The 17616-nt window shown below is 41.4% G+C and overlaps 1 protein-coding gene across 1 annotated transcript in view; it reads left to right on the forward strand.

Moving 5' to 3' along the window:
- Nucleotides 1–1952: 1952 nt before the first annotated feature.
- The window catches only part of pdhx (pyruvate dehydrogenase complex component X), an 81894-nt gene continuing 66230 nt past the window's right edge, over nucleotides 1953–17616 (forward strand). Inside the window, exons 1-2 of the mRNA XM_055939942.1 lie at nucleotides 1953–2133; nucleotides 10437–10520. Coding sequence (XP_055795917.1) covers nucleotides 1998–2133; nucleotides 10437–10520 — 220 coding nt within the window. The 5' untranslated portion in view covers nucleotides 1953–1997. The remainder of the gene's footprint in view (nucleotides 2134–10436; nucleotides 10521–17616) is intronic.

Consider the following 17616-nt stretch of genomic DNA (forward strand, 5'->3'; position numbering starts at 1 on the left):
TCTCTGTCCCAGTCCCTGCTCACTGGAGGTATTGTGCTTGTACAACAAATACCCAATCACAGTTTATCAGAGCCACTTATCACTCTTAGTCCACACTCACAGGGCCCTTTAAGGCATACGGTCCAAGTCGTGAGTAAGACATATTCAGCTGGAGTTATAATGCAGGGAGAACAGTAAACTGACACTTGTATATTATATCCTTAGTGGATATATCATACTATCCAAAAAACACACTGATATCAAGTAGCCTATGACTCCATCTGGAAAGGAGCAATGTGTGTTTGGAAGCATTGTCTCCTCTACCGGAAGATACACTTTAACTTTTTGTTAGCACAGAAACAAGTGAGAGGTTCCTTTGGATAGCCAAAGTGATAGAATATGTAAACAACTTTTAACATGCCTGCCTATCTTCACAACACACCATCCAGAGAGAGAAAAACCAAATGTAGCTAGCAAGCTTGACAACTTCAGCCAGTTAGCTTAGGTGTTTGACTGCCAGTAAGGGATTTGATTAATACCCCGGGCGAATCAGGTTAGCGTTGATTTAATTCATTTTGGAATCAGGCTGTCTCCCGGGTTTGGGCCTGGTGTCCTGTTTTGGCCGATGGAGAAGTCGGCTCAAAACAAAAGTGACGGAGGTTAAGCACGCGGAGTAATGAGTAGGATTATTTCACATGCAAAAGTAATTGCTTTAAAAAGTATATCTATAAAAAGACTTTATCTCCCTTAAAATATATTGAAAAGATATGTTGTGCGTTTCCAAACGATGCATCTTGCTGCCTTGTGGACAACATGATCGAGCGGCACAGATTACTGTTTGATTTGAGAAAGGCTTTCATCCTCATCGCTTTTGCTCATTCATGTTTCCCTGTTCAGCCCAGTATACTTAATTAAACTTTCTGATTGTGAGATCAGATAAGTTAGCTGGACAGCCGGTGTCCGCTCAGAGTGGTTTGAGAAATAATTTATAAGTTGTGAGAATGTTTGTTGTTAGCTGGGTGAGGTTTGATTGGGTGGGGTTTGATTTCAAGTAATGCCCACTAACACGGGTCATCAAGGCAAAGGGTGGCGACTTTGAAGAATCTGAAATATAAAATATATATCTTGATTTGTTTAACACTTTTTTGGTTACTACATGATTCCATATATGTTATTTCATAGTTTTGATGTCTGTACAATTATTCTACAATGTAGAAAATAGTAAAAATATGAAAAACCCTTGAATGAGTAGGTGTGTCCAGACCTTTGACTGGTACTGTATATATATGAATATATATATATTTCCAAAATGTATATTTATGGCGGATTGGAAATGATGCAAAGATTTACATTGCAAATTAAAGCTGATCTTTTTAAATCTATGCAAAGGAGATGTGTTTTGCGCTGCATGAGACAAATGGTGGTCACGCCCCGACCTTTCCTAGTATCCTGACCACCATATTGTGACCAACAGATACATATCTGTATTCCCATTCATGTGAAATCTGTACATTAGGGCCAAATTATATTATTTCAAATGACAGATTTTCTTATATAAACTGCAACCCAGAAAAATCTTTTAAACTGTTGCATGTTGCATTTATATTTTTGTTGAGTATACAATACATAGTTAATAAATATCAAACAAGTTTAAAAAAAGAAAAAAATATATATTTAAATTGTGCTGTGCTAGCACTTTTTCTGTAAAAAAAATACTGGACATGACATTTTCATCAGGTTGCAGTTGAACTACAAGTTCATTACAGAGGAAGACTACAAAGAAGGACCTCAAAGATCCAAGAAAAACGTCTTTGGCATTTTGTTTTTATAGGAGAGTTGCAGTCAAATAGTAATCTTGATGAATGTATATCTGTCTAGTCACCTGGCTCATTTTAAATCGTATATAAACTATTCCACGTAATGGCTTTGTGTTGTACCACTTTACGGTTGATTTTTTTTTACTCTTATCACATGGTAGGCATAAACTTGGGCAGCTCTTATCGACTGAGGACGAAAACATGGCGGCCTCCTTGCGTTTGGGTCGTCAAGGAATTCTATTTGGCCTGAGATTTGCAAAGCTTAAAAAAAAATCCTGGACTTCATATTCGTTTCAGGACAATGTCAGGCAGTTCTTTCAATCGCCATATTTATTTGGTAAGCGTTGATACTTAATTTATTGTACTAACGTTCGTTGCGGATGACAGCCGCTAGCAAACTTGCAAGCTAACCGCTTATTTATTTTTACATCACCCACTTCTAAAAAAAAAAATACGTTTCATCCAGATGTCACTGCATCTATGGGTCTTCTTGAAGTAATATGGGTCTTACGTTTCCTTGGCTTTGCTGAACATTATCAGACGCTCGCTATCCGTTAGCTCTTCTCGTAGATGTTACAGCCGAGCTGTCAAGGTTGCGCAGATTAGGTAGCTAGCCAGTTAGCTAACGCTAGTCATAACAAATCTTGGTTTTTATTTTGCTAGCTAGCCAGTTGGGCCATTCCTACGATTTGCCATAGTTTTGGACCTCATACATTTAGAAATGTTTTTATTAAATATTGTTTTGTATTTTGTCAGAAAAGGACGTTTGACTTTCAGGAAAACATTTGTTAACCTCAGGCATTTTTTCTTTTTTTTTCTTTCTTCAACCTGTTAGTTGCAGGTTGGAAATGTGGAGCCTAAATTAGTCATAGCTCTGTGAGTGAGAAAAATTGAGCAGGCATAATGGTGAAGACTTGAACAGGATTTTATCTTCTTGATCAAACATATTTAACATTTAGAAATGTGCTTAATTTTCTCTAGAATTTTGCCTAATAGGGTGGACATTTATGGGTGGGACATAGACTAACAAGGTAAAATAGATTCAACTGAGTGTTTGTTTATTTATTTAGCTTTGTACTGTTGTTTTCTCACCGAAGACATTACACTTCCTGAATGTGTTGTCATTGTAGGAAGGGGTTGTTTTCTGAAACAATTACAACAAACTAGCAGGGTGGGTGGAATGTGATTAATAAAATAAATAGTCATTAAAAATACATTATTAATGAGAGAGAATTTAACTAGGACCTGATTTGACCAACCTGAAAATCGTGTTGGTTTTTCTGTATGCTGCTCAGTGTCGCTCTGCATAGCCCACTCTGTGTTCCTGCTAAAGCTGACAAAACAGTGTAGGTATGTTGTAACTAAGTCTGATGTAAGGTTGATCACGTTTACTCTATTTTAACCAATTCACTCATCCTACCTGGACCTTGTGCTTGGTCAGTTGAGTCATGGACATGGGGCCAGCTTTTACAAATGTGGGGTAATTAGATTTAAAATCATTTGTGTTAAATTCTGCTCCCCACTTCAGATTGTGGCCCTCCTTACTTTTGGGTGTAACTTTTTAAAACGGACAAAACAAAATATCTAGGCCTATGATATTGATATCAAATGATATGCTGCATTTAAAACATGTTAATAAGATCACATTTTTTTTTTGTCACATACACATGTTTAGTAGATGTTAATGCGGCTCTAGCGAAATGCTTGTGCTTCTAGCACCAACAGTGCAGTAATATCTAACAATTCACAACAATATACACAACCTAAAAGTAAAATAATGGAAACAAATATAAATATTAGGATGAGCAATGTCAGAGTGACACAGACTAAAATACAGTAGAAAATAAAATGCAGGTGAATAGAATACAGTATACACATATGAGATGAGTAAAGCAAAAATATGTAAACATTATTAGTGACTAGTGTTCCATTATTAAAGTGGCCAGTGATTTCAAGTCTCTGTATATGGGTCAGAAGCCTTTAAGGTGCAGGGTTACGTAACCAGGTGGAAGCCGCCTGGTGATGGCAATTTAACAGTCTGATGGCCTTGAGATAAAAGCTGTTTTTCAGTCTCTCAGTCTTTATGAGATCCCATGACAATTGAGGGAAATGGGCATATTGCTTTTCAGTTTACTTAAAGTGCACAGAAAACATGATATTTTGGGGGGCAGTATTCTAAGATTACACTTAAGATAACATTTTCTGAAAACTGGCCCCTGGTGATGCTGGATCACTGCTCATAAAAATGCCCCCTGGCCCAATGATTTGGCAATTCACAAAGGTATCCAGCAGAGGGCAGTATTGTACCATTCATATGTATGTGTATATATATATATATATACATATTTGTACATATTTGTATATTTGTACAGTACCAGTCAGGTTTGGACACACCTACTCATTCCATGGTTTATTTTTTATTATTTTCTACATTGTAGAATAAGAGTGATGACATCAACTATGAAATAACACATTTGGAATCATGTAGTGGGGCTCCCGAGTGGTGCAGTGGTCTATGGAACTGCATCTCAGTGCTAGAGGTGTCGCTACAGATCCTGGTTCGATTCCAGGCTGTATCACAACCAGCCGTGATTGGGAGTCCCATAGGGTGGCGCACAATTGGCCCAGCATCGTCCTGGTTAGGTTTTGGCTGGGGTAGGCTGTCATTGTAAATGAGAATTTGTTCTTAATTAAAATAGTAACCAAAAAAGTGTTAAACATCCAAATATATTTTATATTTGAGATTCTTCAAAGTAGCCAACCTTTGCCTTGATGACAGCTTTGCACACTCTTGACATTCTCTCAACCAGCTTCACCTGGAATGCTTTCCCAACCGTCTTCAAGGAGTTCTCACATATGCTGAGCACTTGTTGGCCGAATTTCCTTCACTCTGTGGTCCAACTCATCCCAAACCATTTCAATGGGGTTGAGGTCAGGTGATTGTGGAGGCCAGGTCATCTGATGGAGTACTCCATCACTCTCCTTCTTGGTCAAATAGCCCTTACACAGCCTGGACGTGTGTTAGGTCATTGTCCTGTTGAAAAACAAATTATAGTCCCACTAAGCGCAAACAGGGGATGTGTATCGCTGCAGAATGCTGTAGTAGCCATGCTGGTTAAGTGTGCCTTGAATTGTAAATAAATCAGTGTCACCAGCAAAGCAATGCTTTACAGTAGGGCTGGTGCCAGGTTTCCTCCAGACGTGACGCTTGGCATTCAGGCCAATGAGTTCAATCTTGTTTTCATCAGACCAGAGAATCTTGTTTCTCATCGTCTGAGAGTCTTTAGGTGCCTTTTTGCAAATTCCAAGCCGACTCTCATGTGCCTTTTACTTCTGTCTGACCACTCTACTGTAAAGGCCTGATTGGTGGAGTGCTGCAGAGATGGTTGTCCTTCTGGAAGTTATCCCACCTTTACAGACAATCTCTGGAGCTCTGTAAGACTAGCCATCAGGTTCTTGGTCACCTCCCTGACCAAGGCCATTCTCTCCTGATTACGAAAACATTTTGGAAGTATTGAAGATTCCCAAGATCACAGTGGCCTCCATCATTCTTAAATGGAAGAAGTTTGGAACCACCAACATTCTTCCTAGATATTGCCAAACTGCGCCATCGGGGGAGAAGGTCCCTGGTCAGGGAGGGGACCAAGAACCCGATGAGCTCTGTAAGAGTGACCCAGAGTTCCTCTGTAGAGATTGGGTAACATTCCAGAAGGACAACCATCTCATAAAAGGCACATGACATTGCGCTTGGAGTTTGCCAAAAGGCACGTAAAGGACTCTGACCATGAGAAACAAGGGACTGGGAGACTTGTCAGGATCGAGGGGAAAAATGAACAGAGATCCTTGATGAAAACCTGCTCCAGAGCTATCATGACTTCAGACTGTGGCAAAGGTTCACCTACCAACAGGACGATGACCCTAAGCACAGCCAAGACAATGCAGGAATGGCTTCGGGACAAGTCTGAATGTCCTTGAGTGGCCTAGCTAAAGCCCTGGAGAGACCTGAAAATAGCTGTGCAGCGATGCTCCCCATCCAACCTGACTGAGTTTGAGAGGCTCTGCAGAGAAGAATGGGAGAAACTCCCCAAATAACAGGTTTGCCAAGCTTGTAGCATCATACTCAAGAATTCTCTAGGCTGTAATCGCTGCCAAAGATGCTTCAACAAAGTACTGAGTAAAGGGTCTGAATACTTATGTAAATGTAGTATTTCATTTGTTTTATACATTTGCCAAAATGTTTAAACCTGTTGTTGCTTTGTCAATTTGTGGTATTGTGTATAGATTGAGGGGGGGAAACTATACATTTTAGAATAAGGCTGTAACTACAAAATGTAGAAAAATTCAAGGGGTCTGAATACTTTCCGAATGCGCTTATATATGTGTTTGTATATACTGTATGAGGAAATCAAGTCACTGTCAAGTTTTTTTCATTTACTCAATCTTATCTCTATTCACCTCCTTTACAAAGCGCATTGATGAGAAGATCCATGTGATTCAATGCGTTTTGAGAACGAGAAAGTGAGGAATGGAATGAATAAAGAGCCACTGTTCCTGCCTTTCTGTATGATTTGACCTGCTAATATTGAATCAGTGTAGACCTATTTGCAGACCTTAATTGGAACTGCCTAATCAGCTGGTTTGTTTCCAGGGTCAATTTGAAGATACCATCATCTTTGCTCTCATCTAATGAGTAGTTCAGTGATGTTTTTCTATGTTTGGGGCCTATTTCATGTGATTTTTTTTGAAAATGAGACTTGCATAGCCTACACCTAGCCCACTGAATGGGAAACATGTTGCGGAGGCCTACTGGCTGCTAGGCTCTGCATGCCTCAGTTTTCTCAATGAATTAAGAGAGCAGATTGTTAGCAGTTCTCAGGTCAGTGGTGAGTCAGATGCATGACCCAAAGCATTCTGGAATGTAATGGTGAGCATGATGGGGCCTTGGGCTTCAGTCGTGCATGCTGCCCTGAAAATCCTTGATGTGAGAAAGTATTGCATGTAGTTCATTACCTCTCCCCCTCTGGTCTTAGACAGTTTAAATTGGGGTCAGAATACAGAGAGGATGACCAAAAATGGTCTTGAGAAAGATGCCCCCGAAATGAGGATGATGTGACTTGTGGGTCTTGATGGGCCCTTCTGGACATGCGTCCTCTATCACCTCTGATCCACTACCCCCGCTAAAATTACCCTGACAAAGAAGAAAATCCCCCCCAAATAAGAAACAAACAGGCTATGCCAGGGGACTCCATCCCTGTTCTTTGAGCGCTTACCCTCCTGTAGGTTTTTCGCTCCAACCCAAGTTGTTCCTCTATGATGTAATGGAGCTCTGCAAACAAATGTTGAAGGTGGATGCCGCCACCTACTGTGCTGGATGGAGTGTGGTCAATCGCGGTTTACAACATTAGCTCCACATTTCTAAATCCTCCTACCTAATTCAATATTTCTGAGAAGAAAACAAATAACTTCTAATATACCCTCCCCCATCCCTCAAACTCCTTCCCAACCCCCGTCTAACCTCAACGACCCTACACTTCAATATTTCCCTCTCTTCAACATGTATAACACATTCTCCACCAGTTCATTCACCATACCCTCCAGACACAAACGATTTACATGCTTGCCAACCAGCTGTAGTGACAAGTAGCGCAATTGCGCAAACACCACCCTGCCTTCCTAATCTGATCTTTGAATCTTGGTCCACTGACCTTTTTCTTTGGAGGGCATATAAATGTAATCGCTGCCAAAGGGCTCAGTCCCATCTCCTCTGCCACACATCTATCAAAATGGCTCTTATCTTACATTTGGCCTCACTTGTACCCAGTGGAACAATAATATTTAATTATATCTTGTTTTAAAGCTCTTTTGGCTCTGGTCTACAATTTCATTCCCTTCCACACCTGAATAGGCTGGGATTATCTCACTACTATTCAGTCTCTCAATTCTCCATAGGAATATTTATGCCTCCCATAGTAGGTCACTACCATTTTTAGATTTGCCAAATGGCAAACTATTCAATACAGACAGGGAATCTGAGTGTACTATAGTTCTGACAGGTTGAACAACCCCAGTTGTAATTATTTTTAAATAAATGGAACCTTTATTTAACTAGGAAAGTCCGTTTTAAGAACAAATTCTTATTTACAATAACGGCCAAACACGGATGACGCTGGGCCAATTGTGCGCTGCCCTATGGGACTCCCAATCAAGGCCGGATGTGATACAGCCTGGAACTAACATGGTTCCGCTTATCAACCAGCTAATTATTAGAATCAGGTGTGCTAGGTTAGTGTTGGAGTGAACCTACAGGATGGTAGCTCTCCAGGAACAAGGTTGGAGAGCCCTGGCCTAAGCCTAGCCAAAATGAAAAAATAAGCCAGACAAATTGGCTTATAATTAAGGTTAATTTGAACTAGTGATCTTTCTGCTGTGTGCCGTTAATGGATTGTAAAGACCTTCTTTGGATCTGACTATGATAATAGGTTTTTTGTAAGGCTGGGATGAAAAATGATTTCAGTTGACGACGACAGGCGGGGCAGGGCAATGTTTTACAGACAGGAATTGGTCTGCAAGCTCCTGTCATGGTGGTCACGGCCCTTACATTCTCTAGCTCTCTGCCTCTCTCTGTCTGTGTGTGTCTCAACAAACGCACACACTCAATTGCACATTGCCTTCCCCTGCCTGTTCGGATTAAGAGAGCTAGGGTTATGAATGGGAGGTTTCAGCGGGTGTGCTTTCAGGGCATTGTTGTGCAGATATGTGCTCATCCAGGCCTGAGTTCTTCACACATGACATGCAGAGCAGAAGGAGACCTTCGTACATGAACGGCAAAAACAACACATGAACAACAAAACGAGTACCAGTACATGAGGTTCCCTCTGTTCACCCACAGCCATGGCTCATCACCAAGTATCTTTCGGGCCTTGCAAGCCTTTTCTAATCCACTAGTTCTATCTAAAGGTCTGTATTCTAGCATTTGTCATTCTCAGGCAGCATAACATTGTAATACTTAGTATTACAGTTGGGCACTAGCATGGCCAGCCCAATGCCTACATGACCCTGAGCCAGCCGAACTGTTGTCTTCTGAGTGGCTCCAGCTGTTGTGAACGGCTAGGTCCCAGGCTGTGGTGGCCCACTGGGTGACAAGGCTACCAGCCCGAGGCAAATATGTCAGCCGCCATCGCAGCCGACTGTTGATCTGCCTGCACTGCTCTCTCTTCTGTCTCCAGTGTGCTGTCTGCATCCTGTGGCCTGGTGGCTTTGATCTCTCCCTGTCAGTGGATGAGTGCTGAGGCACGAGCCCCACAGCTCTCACCCCCTCTCCTATTGCCTCTTACTGTACCACTTCTTTCTTCTTCGTAAGCGCCTATGCATTTCTAGGCTCTGAACTTTCTGCTCCTCTTCCATCTCAAAAGACTGACTGAATATAGCCTAGCTTGCCTTTTTAATGGACTTATTTGATGTCACACAGACCCAATCAGAATAGGATATACACTACATGACCAACATTATGTGGACACCTGCTCTTAGAACATCTCATTCCAAAATAATGGGCATTAATATGGCGTTGCAGTCGGTGTTCGATGGGGTTGAGGTCAAGGCTCCGTGCAGGCCAGTCAAGTTCTTCCACACCGATCTTGACAAACCATCTCCGCATGGACCTTGCTTTGTTCACAGGGCATTGTCATGCTGAAACAGGAAAGGTCCTTCCCCAAACTGTCGCCACACAGTTGGAAGCATAGAATTGTCTAGAATGTCATTGTATGCTGTAGCGTTAAGATTTCCCTTCAGTGGAACTAAGGGGCCAAGTCGGAACCATGGAAAAACAGCCCCAGACCAATATTCCTCCTCCACTTTTACAGTTGGCACGATGCATTGGGGCAGGTAGTGTTCATCTGGCATCCGCCAAATCCAGATTTGTCTGTCGGACTGCCAGATGGTGAAGCGTGATTCATCACTCCAGAGAACGTGTTTCCACTGCTCCAGAGTTCGATAGCGGCAAGCTTTACACCACTCCAACCGACGCTTGGCATTGCGCATGGTGAGATTAGGCTTGTGGCTGCTCGGTCATGGAGACAGTTCTTGTGCTGACGTTGTTTCCAGAGGCAGTTTGGAACTCGGTATTGTGTGTGTTGCGACCAAGGACAGACGATTTTATTACTCAGGGTTCCCGTTCTGTGAGCTTGTGTGGCCTGCCACTTCGCAGCTGAGCCGTTGTTGCACCTAGACGTTTCCACTTCACAATAACAGCACTTACAGTTGACTGGGGAAGCTCTAACAGGGCTGAAATTTGACGTACTGACTAATTGAAAAGGTGGAAACCTATGACGGTGCCTCGTAGAAGGTCAATAAGCTCTTCAGTTAGGCCATTCTACTGCAAATGTTTGTCTTGGGTGATTGCATGGCTGTTTGCTAAATTTTTATATATTTGTCAGCAACAGGTGTGGCTGAAATAGCCAAATCCACTAATTTGAAGGGGTGTCCACATACGTTTTTGTATTAAAGTGTAGCATAGGCCTATTAAGGCATTTATGTTCAATAGACTTCTGGTTATGTAGACTAGGGTGAACATTTCCCTGCTGTTTATAGATGTATTGCTACTTGTGATCTGACTGGTGTTGATGTGTTCTCTCTTTCCTCTAGGTGCTGCACCAGTCAAAGTGGAGATGCCTGCTCTCTCTCCCACCATGGAGGAGGGAAACATCGTCAAATGGTTGAAGAAAGAAGGTAAGAGAGCCGTGCCTCCATTTGCCAGTGTTCACAACATACTCAGCTTTTCTGTTGCATGCAGACTACAATGCTACATAATATAATCGAGCCTATGAAACAAATCCAATATGGTTGATTTTAATTTTACATCTCCATCCATATACCTTCATAAAGACACACTCATCACCCTAAACACATTCTACATTTTGAGATGTTAATAATGACTGGATATTCCATGATGCAGTTTACTGTGTTTGTCAGATTAGCCAGCTCTCCTAATTTATTAAGGAGGAGAAAAGCAGTGCCATGTTTCTCCCTTTCTCCATCCCGGAGTGATAGGGGGCCATTGTTCATTTTTGACCGTGTGACATCACATCCTTCTACACAGCAGTCAGAGCCCAGGCATGCTGAGAAAGTAAGGCACCTGAGGACTGCTGCCAGTTAATTGGCCCAGAGAAAGTTGGCGTTGTCTATGTCACCGGGTTGCAACGCAGTTCCCCCCTCGCCACCATAGACACATAGCCTTGGGTGTTTGGCCTGGTTTGCTATCTACCTCTGAGTGCAGTGTAAAAAGCCACTGCCTGTCACCACAGGAGTATCCCAAAGCTCGATCCTAGGCCCCACCCTCTTAGGACTCACTCCCCCCTATCTGAGATCTACTGCAGCCCTCAACCTCCACATACAACACCTGTTCTGCCAGTCACATTCTGTTAAAGGTTCCCAAAGCACACACATCCCTGGGCCGTTCCTCTTTTCAGTTCGCTGCAGCTAGCGACTGGAACGAGCTGCAACAAACACTCAAACTGGACAGTTTTATCTCAATCTCTTCATTCAAAGACTCAATCATGGACACTTACTGACAGTTGTTGCTGCTTCACGTGGTGTATTCTTGTTTCTACCTTCTTGCCCTTTGTGCTGTTTGTGCCCATGTGTTTTTCTGCTGCCATGTTGTGTTGCTACCGCCATGTTGTGTTGCTACCATGCCGTGTTGTCATCTTAGGTCTCTCTTTATGAAGTGTTGTGGTTAGTGATGCACCGATATAACATTTTTGGCCGATACCGATATCCAATATCTCCCCCCCCCCCACCCCCCCCAAAAAAAACAATACCGATAACCGATATTTCACATTTTAGCGGCCTTTTAAGCATTCTAGTACAGTTAAATAGTTAACACACACACATGGACGCAGCTGTCTAAGGTAGAGGTTGACCGATTAATCGGCATGGCCTATTAATTAGGGCCGATTTTTCAAGTTTTCATAACAATCGGTAATTGGCATTTTTGGACACCGATTTTGGCCGATTACATTGCATTCCACGAGGAAACTGCGTGGCAGGCTGACCACCTGTTACGCAAGTGCAGCAAGGAGCCATGGTATGTTGCTAGCTAGCATTAAATATATCTTATAAAAAACAATCTTCACATAATCACGAATTAACTACACATGGTTGACGATATTACTAGGTTAGCTAGCTTGACCTGCATATTTAGTTAAAAGTAAAAAAATTCATGTTAGGCAATATTAACTAGGGAAATTGTGTCACATCTCTTGCGTTCATTGCACGCAGAGTCAGGGTATTTGCAACAATTTGGGCCGCCTGGCTCATTCCAAACAAATTTTCCCGAATTTTACATAATTATGACATAACATTGAAGGTTGTGCAATGTAACAGCAATATTTAGACTTATGTAACGGTTCCGTATTTCACTGAAAGAATATGATGAAATGATAGTTTCCGGATTTGACCATATTAATGACCAAAGGCTCGTATTTCTGTTTCTTATATTATAAGTCTATGATTTGATATTTGATAGAGCAGTCTGACTGAGCAGTGGTAGGCAGCAGCGGGCTCGTAAGCATTCATTCAAACTTTAACTTGTTTGCCAGCAGCTCTTAGCAATGTTTGAAGCACAGCGCTGTTTATAGTCAAAGCTATATGAAATACAAATTGTATAGAGAGAAATAGTCGACGTGTCATAATTCCTATAATAACTACAACCTAAAACTTCTTAACCTTTCTGGGAAGGGAGTTCCGCTAGCCTACAGCCAGTGAAATTGCAGGGCGCCAAATTCAAACAACAGAAATCTCATAATTAAAATTCCTCAAACATACAAGTATTATACACCATTTTAAAGATAAACTTCTTGTTAATCCAACCACAGTGTCCAATTTCAAAAAGGCTTTACGGCGAAAGCACACCGTGCGTTTACGTTAGGACAGCGCCTAGCCACAAACCATACAGACATTTTCCAGCCAAGGAGAGGTGTCACACAAGTCAGAAATGGCATTAAAATGAATCACTAACCTTTGATGAACTTCCTCTGGTGGCCCTCCCAAGACTCCATGTTACACAAGAAATGTTTGTTTTGTTCGATAAAGTTCATCTTTATGTCCAAAAACCTCCTTTTTGTTCGCACGTTTAGTTAAGTAATCCATATGCACAAAGCGCGGGCACAACATCCAGATGAAAAGTCAAAAAAGTTCCATTAAAGTTCATAGAAACATGTCAAACGATATCTATAATCAAACCTTAGGATCTTTTTATCATACATTTTCAATTTTATTTCAACCAGACAACAGCGTTGACAAAAGAAAGATAACCAACGACGCGCTCACGGTCACGCGCGATAAACAACTCATGGCTTTCAACTGAGCCACTTACTCTGAGTGGTATTATTCTCTCCCCTTTCACAATAGAAGCCTGAAACAACTTCTAAAGACTGTTGACATCTACTGGAAGCCTTAGGAAGTGCAATCTGCCCCCACAGACACTGGATATTGGATAGGCATTCACTTAAACTACAAACCTCAGAATTCCCACTTCCTGGTTGGATTTTTCTCAGGTTTCCACCTGCCATATGAGTTCTGTTATACTTACAGACAATATTTTAACAGTTTTGGATACTTTAGAGTGTTTTCTATCCAAATCTACTAATTATATGCATATCGTAGCTTCTGGGCCTGAGGTACAGGCACTTTACTCTAGGCACGCTTTTCATCCAAACCTCCCAATGCTGCCCCCTATCCCAAACAGGTTTAACTGGGAATATTGAAGAACTGGGAATATTGAACCACCAGGTTACACACACACACAGACACACACACACTACACTACACTTCACTGACCAAAAAGTTATTTTGTTGTCATTTACGCATGTCCCCATTACCAGTAAAACATAATCAAAACCCATTTCTTTCACTTACTTGCTGTGCTGTTTCATTGTTCAGTTGTTCAGTCTCAACCAGGATTTCATCATGGATGTCAAGCAGTGAAGTTTCAGCTCTGTCTGCCGGTGCCTTTCTTCCTCGGTGTGCACTGTCACTGTGTCCGTTTCCGTCTTGTCTGCATCGAAGTAGCGGTCCTTGTACCTAGCTTCGAGCATGGTGGCGACACAGTAGAAGCTCAGAGAGAATGCCACCGAATCGCTTCTTCACAACCTCTAGTGGAATTTTTTGTTGGGCATGTGTTTCAATGCAATGACATATCACGTCTGCTGCAGACGCAGTTGAGATTATTTCTCAGTTGTCGAATGGAGCTAGGAGTGTTCATGTTCTCAAATGCCATTGAAATGGAAGCAGCTTTATGAGAAACAGCACATTCTTGAGCATGCAATACGGCTTTCCTCAGGAAATCCTCATCGACCCACTGCTGTCACGCTCATAATGCTCATGGGGCTGACATCGCTGGTCCAAATGTCAGTCGTGAAGCTAATAGCAGTGACGCCCATAGCAAGTATTTGTGAGTTTCAACAATACTGTGTAACTCCGGTAGGGAAACATCGGAAAAATAGCACCTACTTGGTAGTGTGTACCTGTGCTCAACCAGTCGCGAAAGCCAACATCACCCACGACAGAGAAGGGTTGATTTTCAGTGGCAATGAAATCCTTTATCTTGGTGTTAATGGATTCCGCCGTTACGTTGTCTTGCTTAAATGCTCTTACTCTTACAAATGACTGCTCGACTTGTTGACTGCTCGATCCACACAGCAGACATTGTGGGCTAGGTTAGGAATGCTGTGTTGCACGTGTAGCGCTATATTTTTCGTTGCATTATTACGTCATCTACCTACGTTATATAGGTATGCACGTCAGCTTTGACATCGTTAATTCAATGGGAACTCTCTGCTGGTGATTTGATAAATATGCAATCCTACAGAGGTGCTATGATTGGTTAAAGACCTATAATGTAATTTCCACTCTGGAAATGTGATGTTTGAATAGTATATTCTTCCAAACAATATATGGGTGATTCCACACTAAGGTCATCCTGAGCATCCCAAATTAAATTAATAATTTCCAATGGAAACCATGTTTCTTATTATTCTGAAGGTCTATATTTTGGAGGAAACTGTATGAATTCTGACCGTAGGTGACCAAGTCTCTCTAAGGCATTTCAGCCAATCATATTTCATGGCTTTTAGAAAGGGCTAATAGAGCTTGTTTTTCCACTCACAGCTGTCCGCCAGTGTTAGTAATGAAGTGGAGCGGTTAAAAGGAAGCAATACAGATTAAATTGAAAGTGTTTTCAGTTTTCTTTGTGTGTTCTTCAGTCTTGTACAGCTGGGGGTGCGCATTGTACCACGCATAAAGATTTTTTGAAAGAAAAGTTTTTGTACAACATGCACCTTACATGGGAACCATGCAATAGGCGAAGCGTCAATACAGGACTAAGATTGAATCCTACTACACCGCCTCGTATGCTCGTCGGATGTGGCAGGGCTTGCAAACTATCACGGATTACAAAGGGAAACCCAACCACAAGCTTCAAAATGACATGATCCTACTAGACGAGCTAAATGCCTTCTACGCTCGCTTCGAGGGACGCAACAATGAACCATGCATGAGAGCACCAGCTAATGGACAAAAACACGTTTTTAGATTGTTGTCCAATCAATTTAATTTACCACAGGTGGATTCCAATCAAGTTGTAGAAACATCTAAAGGATGATCAATGGAAACAGGATGTACCTGAGCTTAATTTTGAGTCTCATAGCAAATGTCAAGGTATTTCTGCTTTTAATTTTTTGTAAATTTGCAAAAATTTAAAATCTGTTTTTTGCTTTTTCATTATGGGGTATTTTGTGTAGATTGAAGATGAACATGTATTTAATCCATTTTAGAATAAGGCTGTAATGTAACACTGTGGATGGAGTAAGTCAAGTGGTCTGGATACTGTCTGAATGCACTGTACTTGTTTGGAGCAGACCACCACAGTCCCTTTGCACAAGAACCAAAGGTAACATCTTGAAATGACTCGCTCTAAGGCATATATCACTATGTGCCTGCTTAGTCCCCTCCTGTACTCCCTTTTTCACCCACAACTGCGTGGCCGCACACGACTCCAATACCATCATTAAGTTTGCTGACGAAAAAACAAAAGTAGGCGGCCTGATCACAGATTACGATGAGACAGCCTATAGGGAGGAGCTTCACAGACCTGGCAGTGGTGCCAGGACAACAACCTTTCCCTCAGTTAAACAAAGTAGCGGAAACGGAAAGCCGAGCACGCCCACATTCACATCAACGGGGCTGTAGTGGAGCTGGTCGAGATCTTCAACTTCCTCGACGTCAAAATCTATTGTGGTCCAAACACACCAACCCAGTCACAGTCGTGAAGAGGGCACGATAGTGTCTCTTCCCCCTCAGGAAGCACAGAATCGTCTACAATGTCATTGCATGCCCAGACCATTTTTCCTCTTACACCAAACTTTACAGTTGTCACTATGCATTGGGGAAGGTAGCGTTCTCCTGGCATCACTCTCTTTCGAAACCATCGGTTTCTTGGTCACCTCCCTGACCATGGCCCTTCTTCCCCGATTGCTCAGTTTGGCCAGCTCTAGGAAGAGTCTTGGTGGTTCCAAACTTCTTCCATTTGAGAATGATTCTTTAGAACCTTCAATGCTGCCGAATGTTTTTTGGCACCCTTCCCCAGATCTGTGCCTCGACACAATCCTGTCTCTGAGCTCTACGGACAATTCCTTACACCGCATGGCTTGATTTTTGCTCTGACATGCACTGTCAACTGTGGGACCTTTTTATATAGACAGGTGTGTGCCTTTCCAAATCATGTTCAATCAATTTAATTTACCACAGGTGGACTCCAAGTTGTTGAAATATCTCAAGGATGAACAATGGAAACAGGATGCACCTGAGCTCAATTTCAAGTCTCATAGCGAAAGGTCTGAATACTTATGCAAATAAGGTATTTGTTTTCTATTTGTAATAAATTAGCAAAAATTATAACCTGTTTTTCACTTTGTCATTATGGGGTGTTGTGCGTAGATTGCCTAGGATTTTTTTTTTTTATCCATTGTGGAATAAGGCTGTAACGTAACAAAATTTGGAAAAAGTCAAGGGGTCTGAATACTTTTCGATGGCACTATTTTCCTATTCGGCTTCGAATATGAAATGACTAAGGTGTTTTTGGTGTGACATATTATAGGCCTAATATGCTATAGTATATGCTATTAAATTCCAATCAATGTTTAAGTGATCTTGCAAGACATTGATTAAGCTTTGATCTAACTTTACTAAATGAGCTCCATGGTGAGAAGTGATTATATTCTATTTGTAATAAGTACTGATTAGGCAACATATCTTGATGAGGGTTATTTTAAGCGATTTGAAGGCCCTTCGAATTGTGATGCTGAAAGGACAGCACTATAAACGTAAATGGTCACACCGTTCTGTGTTCCACTGCGCAAAAGGGGGTCCAAGGTAGAGGTCGACCGATTATGATTTTTCAACGCCGATACCGATTATTGTAGGGCCAAAAAAAGCCAATGCCGATTAATCTGCGATTTTATAAAAAAATGAATAATAATAATAATAATAATAATAATAAAAAATAAAACATGTATTTATTTATTTGTAATAATGACAATTACAACAATACTGAATTAACACTTAGTTTAACTTAATACATCAATAAAATCAATTTAGCCTCAAATAAATAATGAAACATGTTCAATTTGGTTTAAATAATGCAAAAACGAAGTGTTAGAATAAATTTAGAGTGCAATATGTGCCATGTAAGAAAGCTAATGTTTAAGTTCCTTGCTCAGAACATGAGAACATGTGAAAGCTTGTGGTTCCTTTAAACGTGAGTCTT

The sequence above is a fragment of the Salvelinus fontinalis genome, chromosome 12 (genome assembly GCF_029448725.1).
Source record: "Salvelinus fontinalis isolate EN_2023a chromosome 12, ASM2944872v1, whole genome shotgun sequence".
Lineage (NCBI taxonomy): Eukaryota > Metazoa > Chordata > Actinopteri > Salmoniformes > Salmonidae > Salvelinus > Salvelinus fontinalis.